Source organism: Pholis gunnellus (genome assembly GCF_910591455.1).
Source record: "Pholis gunnellus genome assembly, chromosome: 15".
NCBI classification, from domain to species: domain Eukaryota; kingdom Metazoa; phylum Chordata; class Actinopteri; order Perciformes; family Pholidae; genus Pholis; species Pholis gunnellus.
In genome coordinates, this window is record NC_136542.1 from 3,675,664 (window position 1) to 3,690,352 (window position 14,689).

Genomic DNA, 14,689 nt, shown 5'->3' on the forward strand with positions numbered 1-14,689 from the left:
ATTTAGCGAGTTAGCATGCTAACATATGCTAACTAGTTTAGCTGAGGCTGATGGAAAAGTCAGTCATTTCGCAGATATTTGTTCATGAACAAAAACTATTGGAAAAAATACAAATCTTGACGAGATGATCAATGCATTTCAAGCCAATTCATCCAATAGTTGTTGAGACCTTTAAAAATGCTAATCTCATGATGACTCCAGGGGAAGTGAGTACGATTTATCCTCTGGGGACTATGAATGTCGGTACATAATTTCATGGAAATCCATTCAATAGTTAATCAAATATAATTGTTGCCGATTAATTCTTTGCTGCTCAGCTTTAGTCAGTAATGTATTGTTTTTAGCTCTAAACATCGAAGCTGTCCATGTTTTCAGTAGGAAGCCTGGGTGATGAAGTTATCCGTCTCTGTCTCTCTCTGCGCCTCTGCTGAGATACAGATGGTCTGCTTCTGCTTGTTGCTCCTGAAAATGATCCATCTTGTAATCCCTCCATTAATGGTATTCATGAACGGCAGGTGAACGGTAGGCTTCAGTAACCGTGCAACATGGACAGCTGGATAGTGTAAATGTTTGGAGGGGAGGCGGCGCTTGGATGTTTTCTTGTTTGTGCAGGGGGAGGCTGCTGCACAACTGGAGCCAAATCTTCCTGGACACAATTACAGAAAACGCCCGCGGTTTCGGTTACTGGGACACAAAAAAAGAATGAAATGAGGCTTTCTTTGTGGTGCAACTGGGACGTTTGTACAGTATCGGGGTGGGGGGGGGTAAACAAGAGTGTACATTTGCCTCTGGAAGCCACTAAGGAGCCCGCGGTCCATGTGCACGTCTGAATGATGATTAACTGTAATTACCTAACGGTACCTGGCCTGCATGCCAGGAGGCAGCCAGAGATTAATGGGGCTCTGCTGAAAACGGAACAAAAGCTCACATTTCCGAGGTAATGAATCGCTCTGGTACTAAGGTGTCTTCACATGGTGCGCCCAGGCCCCCAGGGAGGTTCATTACAACGGGAGGAATAGATGGATCCTCTGCAGCATTTTCAAACGGGGGGAAAGCAAACAGGCGAGCAGGAGGAAGTCTTAAATCGTCCCAGACATCCTGGTTGCTGCGCGGCCTCTATAACCAGAAAAGAGATAAACAGCCTCCTCAGTGCTTCCTAAATGGGCGGTAAACACTACAAAGCAAACCGCCTTGTTTGCCTTGTGTCACTAGTACACAAGGTGTTTAAACAATAAAGCTCTCTGCTGCAAACCGCTTCAGTAATGAAGACAAATTTGACTACACTGACGCTGTAGCAGTGAGTGACAAAACTCGTCAGTGAATTGTATTTTTCACGTCCATTCATAAACACAGAAGACTTGAACTGAGCCGGCCTGCCGCTCAGCATTATCTGTATTAAAAGGAAGCAGGTTTCATTTGTAGAGGAAGCACGCACTTTGGGTAAAGCCTGCAGGGCAAGGTTTTATTACAAGTGTCTCCTGTTATAAATTACAGCCCAAGGAATAACCCGCAGATTAATGGTGACATTATTTAGTTTGGTGTTGTGGGGGTCATTTTAAAAAATGAACGACACAAAACGTCACCGGACAATGTGTGACAGAGGCCTGTGTGAGATTTAGCATTAAGAGTTCTGCAGGAATGGACGCGGGTGATGTATGGAAGTGGGCATCAATTATTGGAAGTCAAACTCCTTGAGGCAACAATGAGAGGATTTACGAGGCCGTGGCATTTTTTCATGCCCTTGAACATGTTACCTCCAGATACGTCGGTCGATAGCAGGATGAAATACAGCCCGACTGGAGGTTTTAATGATTACAACGCACACAGGCCACATATTTCTTGGCCCATTAAGCCACGTAAATACTTGAAGGGAACACAGGTTGGGGCATGCCCGGCTTCACATGACAGTGTGTTCAGTGGTGCCTTGAGAAAGCCAACGGCCTTTCTTTTTTCTGTTTACAAGCCTCTAATCATGTTGATGACACTTTGCTCCCATACAGGCCATTTCCCAATCGATCACAGAGACAAAAGACCAAAATAAAGTAACAACACTTAGAATTTGTGCCTGTGCACGTCTGAAGGAGATGAAAGAGAAGCCAGATTCAACCTTTAAACTGCCATTTATCAGGGAAGACGACAAAGGGAGTCAATGCCATTATCCTCCCCGTCACGCTACAGTCTGTCGGGGAACATAAAAGTTCACATATACACATAAAAACCTGCTCTCTTTAATAATGTATTCAGATGTTAAGAAAAAAACAGGAATGTACATCATGGATGCAGACAGTTTTATTGAACATTGAGCATGAAAACAAGGATGTTACAAGGACCACACCAGTGTTAGGTATTGTAATCATATCACTGCTGACCCTTTTTTAATGTTAAATGTTTTAACAGTTTTATCTGGTGATATTTTATATTTTTCTTTTTGTCAACAAATCTCATGAAAAGACTAAAAATCAACAAACTGATCAAACTAAGAAGTAAAGAAACATCGTATCCCTCTGTGCCATAGAGCTCCATTGTTGTCTGAAACTATTAAAAACAGAAGTCGGTGTCATGCATCTTATTTTTAGAGAGCACTGCACTCTGTAAACAGTCAGCTTCACAATAAACGTCTTTCATCACCAGATATCTTTTTTTTTTTTTAATTCCCCGCATTCTTGTTCCTTGTCAAAACCTCGAGCCTACATTACCCACAATGCAACCCGGCCACTGACAGTTTGGTTGAAGATTCTGTTGTGTTATGCTAGTAGCGCACTATTGTCGCCCCGGGCTGCTAGCTTGAGATGAGGAGCGAGCTACAGAGGCTACTGGTAACCTCACTCATACATTTCCTAACTTGTAGTCTTTAGTCTTAACAGCGCTGACTCAAGTGACATCACGTGAGGCAATTGATCAGCCTTCCCACCGCTCACTCTGGAGCCACAAAAGGCCTAACATGGTAGTACTCCCCAAATCCTCTAAACATGGCCACAAATACTCACAGCGCACCAAATGTGTATTAATCCACAGCTGAAAATAGTTTGCTGAGAACTACAGTGGCCGGCTGTTTTAGGAAATATCGGAGCCTTTTAAATGAAAGTGTAATATGTAGATTTACGTGTTTTGTAGGAACCAGTAAGACTTTAAAAGACGGGACAAAGAAGAAGGAAAGCGGTCAGAGACGGACTGATACATTGTTGGTTTGGGCCTTTTCATGGAGGGATTTGTTGACAACGAGAACTTTCAGTTTTTCATGGAATGGAAACCAGTTAACAAAATAATGACATTCAAAAGCTGTAACACAACTTCAACATGACAGTAAAGCACACCTGTGCAGAACGATGCATCAAATCATCTCGGTAACGTGAACACATCTATATTGGTTTTAATCTCCTGGACGTCTTTCTTTCTGTGTTTAACAGCAGATTATCAGAGATGACAAAAGACGTTTCTTCGGCTCTTTTCTCAGCAATAGACGCTCCACAACCAGCAACGACAGTGTGGACAAAAGACGAGACGTTCATTTATCTCCCCTAGATGACCCTGATGCAAATGAGGAGAATGAAAGCAAGCAATCAATTCCCTAATTGGGTTTGCGCTATTTTAACTTGTTAAGGGGGCCTCTGTCTAGATTAAAAGGGAAGGTCAATTTCTCATTGTGACAATTACTGTATTCATTTCACATGTGCAACAAAGGAATCCAGCACAGAGACGACACCGCGGAGAACCAGATGCCTCCCCCATTGTGTGAGTCCGCCATCATAACATCTTGTTGATCGCAGGTTTTTTTCCACGTTCGTTACAATCTGCAGACGCAATAGTTTGGTCCAAAGTCATATATTTACATTTGAGAATGAAGAATAGGACGGGTCCCTTTTTAAAATGTAATTATTGGTCATCTTTGAAAGAGGTTTTTGACAGAAGCAACTCTCAATTCTTCAAATGTTTCATTATATTGAGGAAAATTCAGGATTTTGCTGATGAAGAAATTGTAACGGTGTCTTTTCATGTATGTTAAAAAATGTTATGACCCAAAAAAGATAAGTTTGGTGTTGACAGACACGTTTTCTATAACTGTAAATATTGCCTAATAATTGAAGTTTAAGTTGAAAAAACACCCTTAAGTATTATCTTTTTGTTATCACATTTGATTAACAGCATTAAGTAACAACCCTGTAACTGTAGGATTTAAACGTTTAAACTCTGTTTAAACCAGAGACAAGAGCACAGGCAGAACAGTGCAGGCAGAAATCTCTCTGGTGTTGCTCACGCTCAAGAAGCTGAATAAATAAATACGTTTTAGGGGATTTTAAACTGCTAAGAAAATACTCCTGCAAGAATTAGTTGTAAAGAAAGCAAAATAAAAGCTCCGTTGCTCCACAATGCACACACACAGATACGTTTGAAGTGTCACTCCCTGCTGGGAAGGTCCTATAGTTGGAGCTGAGCGGCTGCAAAGCTGCAGTGGAGCAGTTATTTCGGCTTCCTGAGGAACAAATCAGACGGTTGATATACAGCGTGAGTCAGCGACTCCCTCATGTCACATCAATAGTTTAGTTACCGGCGGGGAGAAACCAAAGAATTAGAATAAAAATTAGATTACGTATCCCTGCGCTAAAAGCAATGCACTCAATTACTCTGACTCAAAAAACTTCTCTAGAGGGGGATTCTGCTGCATAGCCATATATCACAAAGGAGTGGGAGAGCAACATGTCACGTCTGTTACTGTGTTTTTCTTGTTCTCCTGTTGAGAGGGAAGAGAGATCTGTTGAAAGCTCTGCAAACCACGCAGCCTTTTAACAAGATGCACTTAATCTTCCCGGTGTTTGCTTTAGTTAAGTAAGGGATCGGCTTTGTCCGGGGAACCGGGAGTGGCGGGATGTTGATGATCGCCAGCCTCTTATCGGTCTTTATCTGCATTTGAACAGGTTTCAAAGCCAAGCGGACCAGTACGATTAAATATAGAACCCATTTTGCAAGTCGGTAACGTCCCAGTGCTTTCTTTGGGTTCAACCGGAGTTCATGTTGTTAGTATTACCGGCCTTTCATGCTCTCAAATCTCACACAGATCAGAAAGGCTTTGTGAGGTATGCCACCATCAGCCAATTAATGCCCACGAGTACAGCTGCTCCGCCTGTAAGGTCAAGACAAAGCACTTTTCACGGCTTAATGCCTTTTTTTCCACTGCTTCTGCCTCTTCTTTTAGTTATTATTCAGCTCTTTGGGAACATTTTGTAATTCACACCCCAAACGTTACATAACGGGGGTCACAAAAGTGACCGTGAACTGCCTGAGTCAAATAACAAACCTGCTGTGCTTCAGGGTAGAGGGATCTACACAAATCCCTCCCCACATTAACAGGAGAAGAGCTGCGCTCTGGGAGATTGAAGGGAGGCATTTTAGGCTTAGAAGAACCTCGCTTCAGATAAAATCTCAGGGACAAAAGTTACTTTTCAGGCGTTTAACTGGCACTTTACTCTAACTCCGGCTGACCTGAGACGAGGGCTTCTCGCTCAAGGACACTGCAACAGGATACACAGCTGCTGCAGGGATTAATCTAGTGGTGGGCTTCCTCTGACCCTCATGGTGATATCCCAAATCACATGCTTTATCTTCAGCCTTGTGCAGCTTATCACCTTCCACCTGCACCAAGTCTTTGGTCTTGTATTGTGTTTATTAATGTATGGCAAGACATCAACCCTCTTAAAGTTGAGGCTTTTATTCTCTCTGGGCTGACCCATGAGCAACTGCAGCCACAGTGCAACTAAAAGGCACTTATTTATGACAGTTTGTGTCCAAACATCACTACCCTTAAACATTATTATCCTCCAACAGACGCGGCATTACACATTTGAAACATAATATACAGAACTACTGAACTCAATGCCCCAGATATAGATTTACAGAGAGCAGTTTCAAAATTAAACGTGGCACATTAAATGTGCCAATAGCAAAACTACTCATCAATCACAGCCTTTAGAATGAAAGCAGAGTAGTTTGTAGCCCTAGAGGGCTAAAAGGTAGCAGCGCCACCTAGTGGTGACTGACAAATCAGCAGAAAAAGCTGTTTTTTTAAAACAAAAGCTACAAAAGTAAAACTCAAGTGTTTTAACATAATCTTCAAAACAGATTAGATAATCTAAAAGAATCCCTGACAAAATCCTTCAGCAAAAGAAAGCGCAAAGCACATCAATCATTATTAAAATACAGTAGTTTAACGTCGTTTCATGTGTCCTATTTGTACAACAATGGTCGGCCATCATGGAGCAAACATTTTCAAAAAACGCAAAAGAATCTAAAACACAATAAGTCTTTTTTTTCTTCTTTTTAACTAAACCAAAAGCCGAGAGGGATTAGAGGCGACTAAAAGCAGCTCACTTTGGCACCACCACTGTGTCAAACGTCAAAGGAAACAATGCATGCGTTTCATTTCTGACGGCCTACATGTTGGTACTTCCCAGTCTACTGGTGAATTTGTCCTTGTCAATGTTCCTGTGCTCTGAGACGTGTCGGAAGGTGCAGTCCTGCCTCGTGCAGCCCGTGGTCCTCCAGAAAAAGCACTCCTTCTTGTACAGGCTACAGCGGGGGGAACACAAGGTCAGATCTAGAGTTTAAAATGAGCTTCTATGAACAAAGACAATCTGATACTACTTGTTTTATACTCTGCACTTATAGAAATTAGAAACCATTAATGAATCCAATGCAGATGTGTGGAAAAATATCCTTCTTACATCCTCTGTGCTTTAAACTTTTATAACAATTCCTCCCATCTCCTTACACTTGAAGATGAGGAAAATATTAACGTGTAAAGCAAAGTGTTCGATGGAGAATAAAAGCGTGTTCTCACCTGAGGCGTGGAAAGGGCTCAGAGGCAGCTGATTTGGACAAACCAAGGCCAGCGAAGAACTTATTGGGATATCGCACCGAGAGCGGAGCGCCCTCTACCACCATTCCCTGAAGAGGAAACACACATTTAAGAGCTCCACCGAAGAGCCACAGAATAGAAGACGAGAAACAGAAGCTACCGATAAGATTCATGTCAGAGTTGGATTTGTGTGATGGGGAAAATAATGCGACTGCTTTAGAGAAGCAGACAGACTTCAAACCGTGAATAACTTCCCAGATTTAAAGTCTGCTTCTCTAAAACTTTCACAGAGCTGCGGTTGTCAGTCACTGCTTTAACAAACTCACAATCGCCAAAACATTTCATACGTAAACAGATGCATACATTAATACACTGGATGGCTCGGTCACAGTCCTCCTTTCTGGTGTAGTTGACGAAGGCACACTGGTGCTCCAGCAGCATCTTGATGCTGCTGACCGTCCCGGCTCTGAAAGAGAGAGAAGAGCAGCACATGAGCTGCGATCTTTAACATCCCCGCGGGGCGATTCGCTTCACAGCTCAGAGTCAATAACGGGGAATACAGTCGACACGTCACTTCAGCAGCAATAAATAAATAACAAGCTCAGAGTCGACACATTTGAGCCGTCTGGTGGTCAAAGCCCTCAATAATTCAGCTCATGCATATTGTGATTTTCTTTCTATCTAAAATTATTAATGGAATCTAAATGAAATGCTAAAATGAGAGCAATCCAGAAACTCAAACTGCACCCGTTACACATCTACAAATGTGGATGCTATTTTAACTTTACTGCTTTGTTATTTTGTATTCTGCATTCTTTATTCTTCTTCTGCATCTCCTGTGAAGCTCAACTCGACATCCGATTCTCCTCCTCGAACAAAAAGCGAGCTCGGAGGCGTGAAGGAGATACTTTACCTGCTGAAGAGCTCGTGGAGTGTCGAGTAGGTGACAGCGGGAGCCAAGGATCCGACCCAAATGGAGAAAATGTCTCTTCACACAAAACAGAAAAGATTAAACTATTTAAAATCATGTTGCACTCTCAGCAAATAATCTTGAAAACCCCTTTAACCAAATATGTGAACGCTCCACATTAACGTCTGTCCTTGCTCAATGCTGCAACATTTGTTTAGTAAATGTAAAAATCACTGATTGACATCCTGTTAAATACTTAAATACACAAATACTGCATTAAATGTAGGAACTAACAAACAGTTGTTTCACATCGGTGCATGTTTCAGCGTTAAGTGAAACACAGTTTAGCGCAGCGGTTCCCAACCTGAAGGTGAGGCACGAATAATCTTTAAAAACCTGCCAGACAATGTTTTTCTGACTTTTCTTTTGCTTTGTAAAATTGTTAAACGTATTACCTTTTGACTTTCAGAAAGCAAACAATCTGAGACATATGCAGCCTGTGGTGAGGGTTTCACAGAGAGGATTACAGGCCAAATACAGGTTGGGAACAACTGCATTAGGTGACATTTTATTAACTTATTAATGATATGCCGTCTTACGGTTTCACGGAATTCTTTGGATGAGGCGTCGGAGACTGTGATTTCGATCTGCTTTGGTCAAAAGCGTCGGACCCTTTGACCTGCTGCATTCTGGGACGGTTCGTTTGGAGGACAAACTCCCACTCTCCCTCGTCATAGTTTTCGTCCCACACCACCGGTTGCTCCGTTTTGTCCCAACTGGCTCCGGCATCTGAAGAGAGCCAACAAAACGTGTTCAAAATACCAGAACATCACCGCAGACACGGGTCACATCTCTCCAACTCTTGAGGAACATTTTGGGACGTTTACCTTCAGGACCCGGATTACTTTCTTCACCAAACAGAGCTTCGACAGCTTGCTCTAACGTGGCGTGCGTTTTCAAGGCCTCCGAGCTCTGCCCCCAGGTGAATCCCATTTCCTAAAATGGACGAACAAAGACAGCCTCCTGACACCAGCACACAGACATTTAAAGAAAAGGACCAGTTTGTTCGGATCTGGCGGCATCTCGTGGTGAGGTTGCAGATCACAACTAACTGAACCCTCTCCCTAAGGTGACGTAAACATCACATTTCTCATTTTCAGTTGATTATACACTAAAGAAAACATACTTAATAATATAATATTCCATGCCTGCCATGGCGCCATTTGGAGCCAACAACATGCAAAATGACTATTAATAACTTTCATACGAGCTTTGGATGCTCTCAGAGGTTGTTAAGTTTTTTTCTACCGCTTCTTCTCAGCCACTGGCGGTCTATTTTGTGCCTTTGTACACTTGTAAACATGGGCGTCTCCTACCATGAGGTGTAAGGTCTGCGCTCGTTTCAGCTCTAGCATGGCTTCAGCGCTCGAACTTTCCAGCTCCAACACTTCCTTATAGATCAGCGAGGCCTCGTAGTATCTCTGGAGGAGAAGTGAAGGAGACATTAGCTTTTAGTTACACCTTTATATTGTATTGGCCACAATATTAGAGGCTTTCCTGAAATTGTCAAGCCAGATACTATACATGTAAATAGAACATTACGCAAGTGGATACAGGAGCAGTAATTTACCTTGAGCCCACAGAGAGCTTTCCCTTTCCTAAATAAACCTTTTATCCAGTTTGGCTCCATGGAGAGTGCTAGATCAGCATCCCTGAGAGCGTTTTCATACTGCTGCAGTCTTTCATAACACAGGGACCGATTTCCAAATAACCTGAAATGGCGTAAACGTAATTATTGGTAATTATTAGTCACTGTTTCTGCGTGGGAACATGAGGTCTGAAGTCAATTCAAGGCCGTGTGCGTACTTAAATTCCTTTGGGTTGTATTTAATGGAGTCGGTGAAATATTTCACGGCCGTCTCGTACTGTCCGGAGGCTGCCAAACGATTTCCAAAACCTGGAGGGAAGAGCGAGAGCGGTTGTGTCGGCTTCAGTACTTTCATGTGTTTGTTTTTGTGAAAGTCTCAGTGATGTTAATGTAGAATATTACCCACCAGCCAGCTCTCTGCTTTTTTTGGCCGACTCTTCTGCGTGGTCCACGATGATCTGTTAACGTTAGAGTGAGTCGGTGAAGTATATCAGCATTACATGATACGCTAAATTTGCATGTAGCTTTCTGTCGAATATCAAAGTTATGAAGCCCAACTAGTTATCATTTGACCACATTAAATAAAGTACATTCACAAATCTAATGGAAGGGTCAGACATTAAAAAGGAAAAATATTTCCCAGGCTGATAACTTAAAATCTTCTTGTATTATATTATCTGTTTTTATATGTGTCCCCACCTCTTTATTGGGTTCATGTTTCTCTTCCTTCTTCTTATGTGCCTGAGGTTTCTCCACAACTTTTTGCATTTCCTCGTTGGACTGCGGAACTTCCAGTAATTTAGTTTTCTTTTTTCTTTCTCTCGCAGGTCTCTCGTTACACGTGTCGCCGGCCACCAATTTTGTTGTAGAAGCATACGAATTATTTAAATCCAAATCCTGCAGAAAATAATCAAATACAAAAAAGGTGGTGGTTTGACAATAATCATCCACAAACAAATAAAGGTTTTAAATCTTAAGCTGAAGAGCCTTAACCGTGCAGTCTGTCTAATGGCCAGCAGGGGGCGACTCCTCTGGTTGTATAGAAGTCTATGAGAAAATGACACTACTTCTCATGTGATTTATTACCTCAGTAAACATTGTAAACATGAGTTTATGGTCTCAATCTCTAGTTTCAAGTCTTCTTCAATACAGCATGATGTTCATTTAGTAAATGATGGTCCATTTAGAGTCAAACAGACCATAACGCAGGGTATGCTTTAGGGCGTACTGACTGTGATTGACAGGTCTCTACCACGGCGTTGGGAGTTGTCTGTGTTTATGTCCTACAACTTTAACTCTTTCACACTGTGTTTTCAGTTCATGAAAGTTAATTGTAACATTTTGTTCACCTTAAAGTCTTATTTGAAAGTCTTATTCGGTGTTCAGTTGTATTTTGCTCCACCTTCTTGTGACACTTCTGGTTGCAAAAAACCAAGATGGCGTCGGCCAAAATGTCAATCACGGGGCTTTAAAAACTGTAGTCCACAAACACTTCTTGTATACAGTTTGTGGATGTAACACAACATACCAGTCTATGTCTCTGTGAAACCGACACCAGCTGTGATCCATCACTGCAAAGACCAAACTATTCAACTGATCACTTGAAACCATTACCAAAGTGTGACAATATCAACAGTTTCTTCTTGAGAAATAATTGCACGTTCTATGTGGTCACCATCCTATTAATTACTGGTGAGACATTATGTCTGCACGAGCCTAAAAATAATTGAAGAGTTCACAATCGTGCTCCACAATGTGACAAACAAATCTCCACAAACCTTTTGCTCCCCATCTTCTGTTTTATTAATCTCCGAAAGATCTTCTTCTTTATTATTAGCACCTTTCTCATCGCATCCAGCTGCCTCCGTTCCATTTAGTGTTTGACCAGATTCAGGAGAATCATTTGCTTCTGCATTACTTTCAATTACAAGATTTTCTGCCAGATTTTCCGCCGGATTTTCCGAGGAGTCTGACTTCCCTTTTTCTTCCTCCTGAAATGAAAAAGAGAAGAAACACAAGAGGTTTTTAATAAAGGCCTTACTGTGTGGATTTTCTCTCCAGGTCATATGTGCATTTGTATTTGTTGTAATATCGGTAAAACAAGACTTACATCTAAAATGTCTTTTACTGCATTCTTCTTGTCTAACCGCTTCTTTTCTTTTTTACGCTGCAACAGAAAGATGAAATGTGCTGTGAGTCACTGTCAAATAGAAAACAAAACACTCAAAATGTTAAATCCTAATAATTATGACACTGACCAATTTCTTACGCTTGTTCTTCTCCGTTTTATCCTTACGTCGTTCCTCTTCTTCTATCAGTTCCTTTGCATGTTTATCAGCCTCCTGAAAAAAGAAAAAGCAAATAAATATAATAAATTCAAAGCGTCTGAGAATGAAAAGTACACGAGTCAGTCAGAACGTTGTATTTACAAACCAGGGATGCATAATAAAGTGAACTTCTTGGTGACACAGAAGTGTAAATACCTCGTCGGTGAGTTGTTTTATTCGGGGATGTGGTTCTAAATGCTTGTAAGCAGCAGCGTTTGCATAAACGTGACGATCATCTTCGTCATCATATTCGTCGTCAGAATACACGAGGTCGTCCTCCAGTTCTCCCTCAAAGGTCCTCAAAAAATCTAAACCTGGGCGAGATGATGAGGATCATCAGCAACTTGCATGAAACCACAAAAAAAAAAAGAAGGTAATCTCGGTCACAGTCTGGAGCCCTGTAAGATTACCCATAATCCTTTGCAAACAGCTCAAGACAAACAAAGTTAAATATTAAACAGCATGCAATCTGCAGCTCGCTGACAACAAGACCAATTATGAGGGTGTGGTAGGCTCACCTGGCTCTCCTGCTGACTCATGATAATATATAATTACCTAGGAGAGATATTGTAGCACTAAAAACATGAAGAGAAGGGTGATGGGGTTGGCAGCTCTGAGAGTTTGCTCCGATACAAGCTCTGCTTCTGTGTTCTGCTGTAACGAGCTAATGCCGATCTTGGTCAGGTGGTCATTAATAAATGATTGATTGAAAAGGGACAATCGGGCTGAAGCCTAATCACTAACCAGCGTATGCATCTGAAAAGTAAAATCAACTAAATGTACTTGTGCTTGAGTGTTTTATCCTCACCGTCACTTAGAAACAACCTATAAAGGCCAGTAAACACCTTACCTAATAATCCAGAGGCAAAGACATCCAGGATAGAGCCTGCAGAATGACGTCCATTTATGAAATCTACCACGGATTCCTGATAAAGAGGAAAGACAAGCAACTTTAAAATGCATCTATTAATGTGTCCATGCTGTAGCCACACAAACTGAACTACATACTGCTACAAGTAACATACTTTGTAACCGTTCAGTCATCTTTTGGGCCGTTTTGGACTTTGTTTGGCAAAAGAGGAAGATATAAAACAACGCAATTGGAAGATCTAATAATTTGTAATGGACATGGATCTGTATTTTCTGACATTATAGAGGCAGAACCACTTATCCATAACTTAACGGCTTACTGCTATAATAAACTGTATATTTCTACATTCACACATGTTTTGGCTGTTTGTCTGCAGCAGTTACCACAAGAACTGGGAGGTAATATTAATGTTGTAACGTGTGAGATTGTGTAAGATGTAACATACTGTAGTGTGACAGCATTACAGTGATTATTTATCGGATTGTTGTGAAGATAAGGTGCCTGATATCTCTGGTAGCTCAGACACAAACTACCGGGTTGAAGGTAGAACTGGTGGCATGTTACCAACAGTACACTTAAAAAAATAGGACAGACCTGTTATGGCACAATAATAACAACAATAATACAGTATTCAGGTTCCCAGCTGCTTGACTCATACTCACGTGCGTGCGCATCAGTCTCGAGTTCTCTCGAATTCTGGCGATAGGAGCACCACCTGAAAGAAAAGAAAACGGGTAAAATAAAGGGGGTAACGGTCAAATATATAAATGCCTTTGACGTCAAGAAGCACAAGTCTGTAGTTACGTCACCAAACGCCACATCATTAGCCAGCTAGCTCGTAAGCTAACAGTTCTCATTAACAGTTAAATGAAACTCATCTAAACTAGCAAAATAACAATGACTGATTTGATCTCACCTTTAACAATGTCCTTCTTTTTAGGCATGATTTAAGCAAATGTCTTTGTGTTGGTTTTCCTGCGGCTGTTACGGACGTTATTTAAGGTTATTTGTATCTTTCTCGTTGAAGGTATATTTGATACTGTTACCACTGTTTTCTTCTTATTTCCGTGTTTGATCAAGAGGGTTTTATTGCCCTGGCTTTAACCTTTCAGGCTGCTGCCCGCCTCCAAGAGGCTCCAATCAAATGGTAACGATTTCGCTTTGTTGTGGTTTAAGGGCCCTGATTGGATGTCGGGCCTGTCAATCATTGTAAAGTAGGCGGAAGAGGAAGAAATGCCTTAGAGTCTGACAGAGGGCTAAGAACTCCCAGTCAACTCTCTGCGTATGTGCTGTCGTGATGCCTTCTAATGTAAATAATATATACTATAAAGTAGTATAAATTAAATATAAGTATAAAAACAAACAACATTTATGTAAAGTGCTATACAAATATGTATACAAATATATATAAAATATTACAATTTTGCATATAAAATATTTTAGTAATTGTGGATTTTTTACTTAGTATTCTTTACTGTTTTATTACTTATTTATAATACTTGTTTTGCTCTTGTTTTTTTACTATGTGTCTTGTTTGCACTATATGCTGCTGTAATCCTGTAAATTTCCCCGCTGCGGGACTAATAAAGGATTATCTTATTTGATCTATTTTATCTTATTTTATGCAATTAATCAGATTACCAAAATCAGTTGATATGCACTGACCCTCTGGGTCTGGGGCTCCAGGGCAGTTGCCCGCCCAAGCCCTGTCTCTAGATTTACATGGTGCATATTCTTAGACAAATTTGTGTTTAACCAAATAGGATATTCTTATTATAATGACTGCAGGAAACATCACTACAGACACAACCTGTTTCATCTAGAACTACAGAACAATGTGCGCCACAACAACCAGAAGAGCAGTTTTTCCCCCATAGGCCGTCATTGACGAACAGTTAACATCATACACTGTCAATAATAACCCTCTAATACAAAAATATCCACTGCATTATGATTTTACAGTTTTTAAATGCAAAATTTGTTTAAAATGAACATATAATTTGTCAATGTCAATATAATTCCTACGCACTGTATGTATTTAATCATCTTTACATGTACATAATCATCCAGTCCATTTATATCC

The 14,689-nt window shown here is 41.0% G+C and overlaps 1 protein-coding gene across 1 annotated transcript; it reads right to left on the reverse strand.

The window, feature by feature from the left end:
- Positions 1-2,271: 2,271 nt before the first annotated feature.
- On the reverse strand, positions 2,272-13,661 carry LOC306707552 (uncharacterized protein). Its single transcript, XM_079175058.1, has 18 exons — positions 13,523-13,661; positions 13,269-13,321; positions 12,586-12,661; positions 11,892-12,049; positions 11,667-11,750; positions 11,519-11,575; positions 11,187-11,399; positions 10,108-10,305; positions 9,815-9,866; positions 9,627-9,717; positions 9,391-9,532; positions 9,137-9,241; positions 8,648-8,756; positions 8,360-8,549; positions 7,764-7,838; positions 7,214-7,316; positions 6,833-6,939; positions 2,272-6,561 (listed from the first exon to the last, which is right to left on the reverse strand). The coding sequence occupies exons 1-18, from the start codon at positions 13,548-13,550 to the stop codon at positions 6,426-6,428; spliced, it is 1,977 nt and encodes a 658-aa protein (XP_079031184.1). The 5' UTR covers positions 13,551-13,661; the 3' UTR covers positions 2,272-6,425.
- Positions 13,662-14,689: the final 1,028 nt, after the last annotated feature.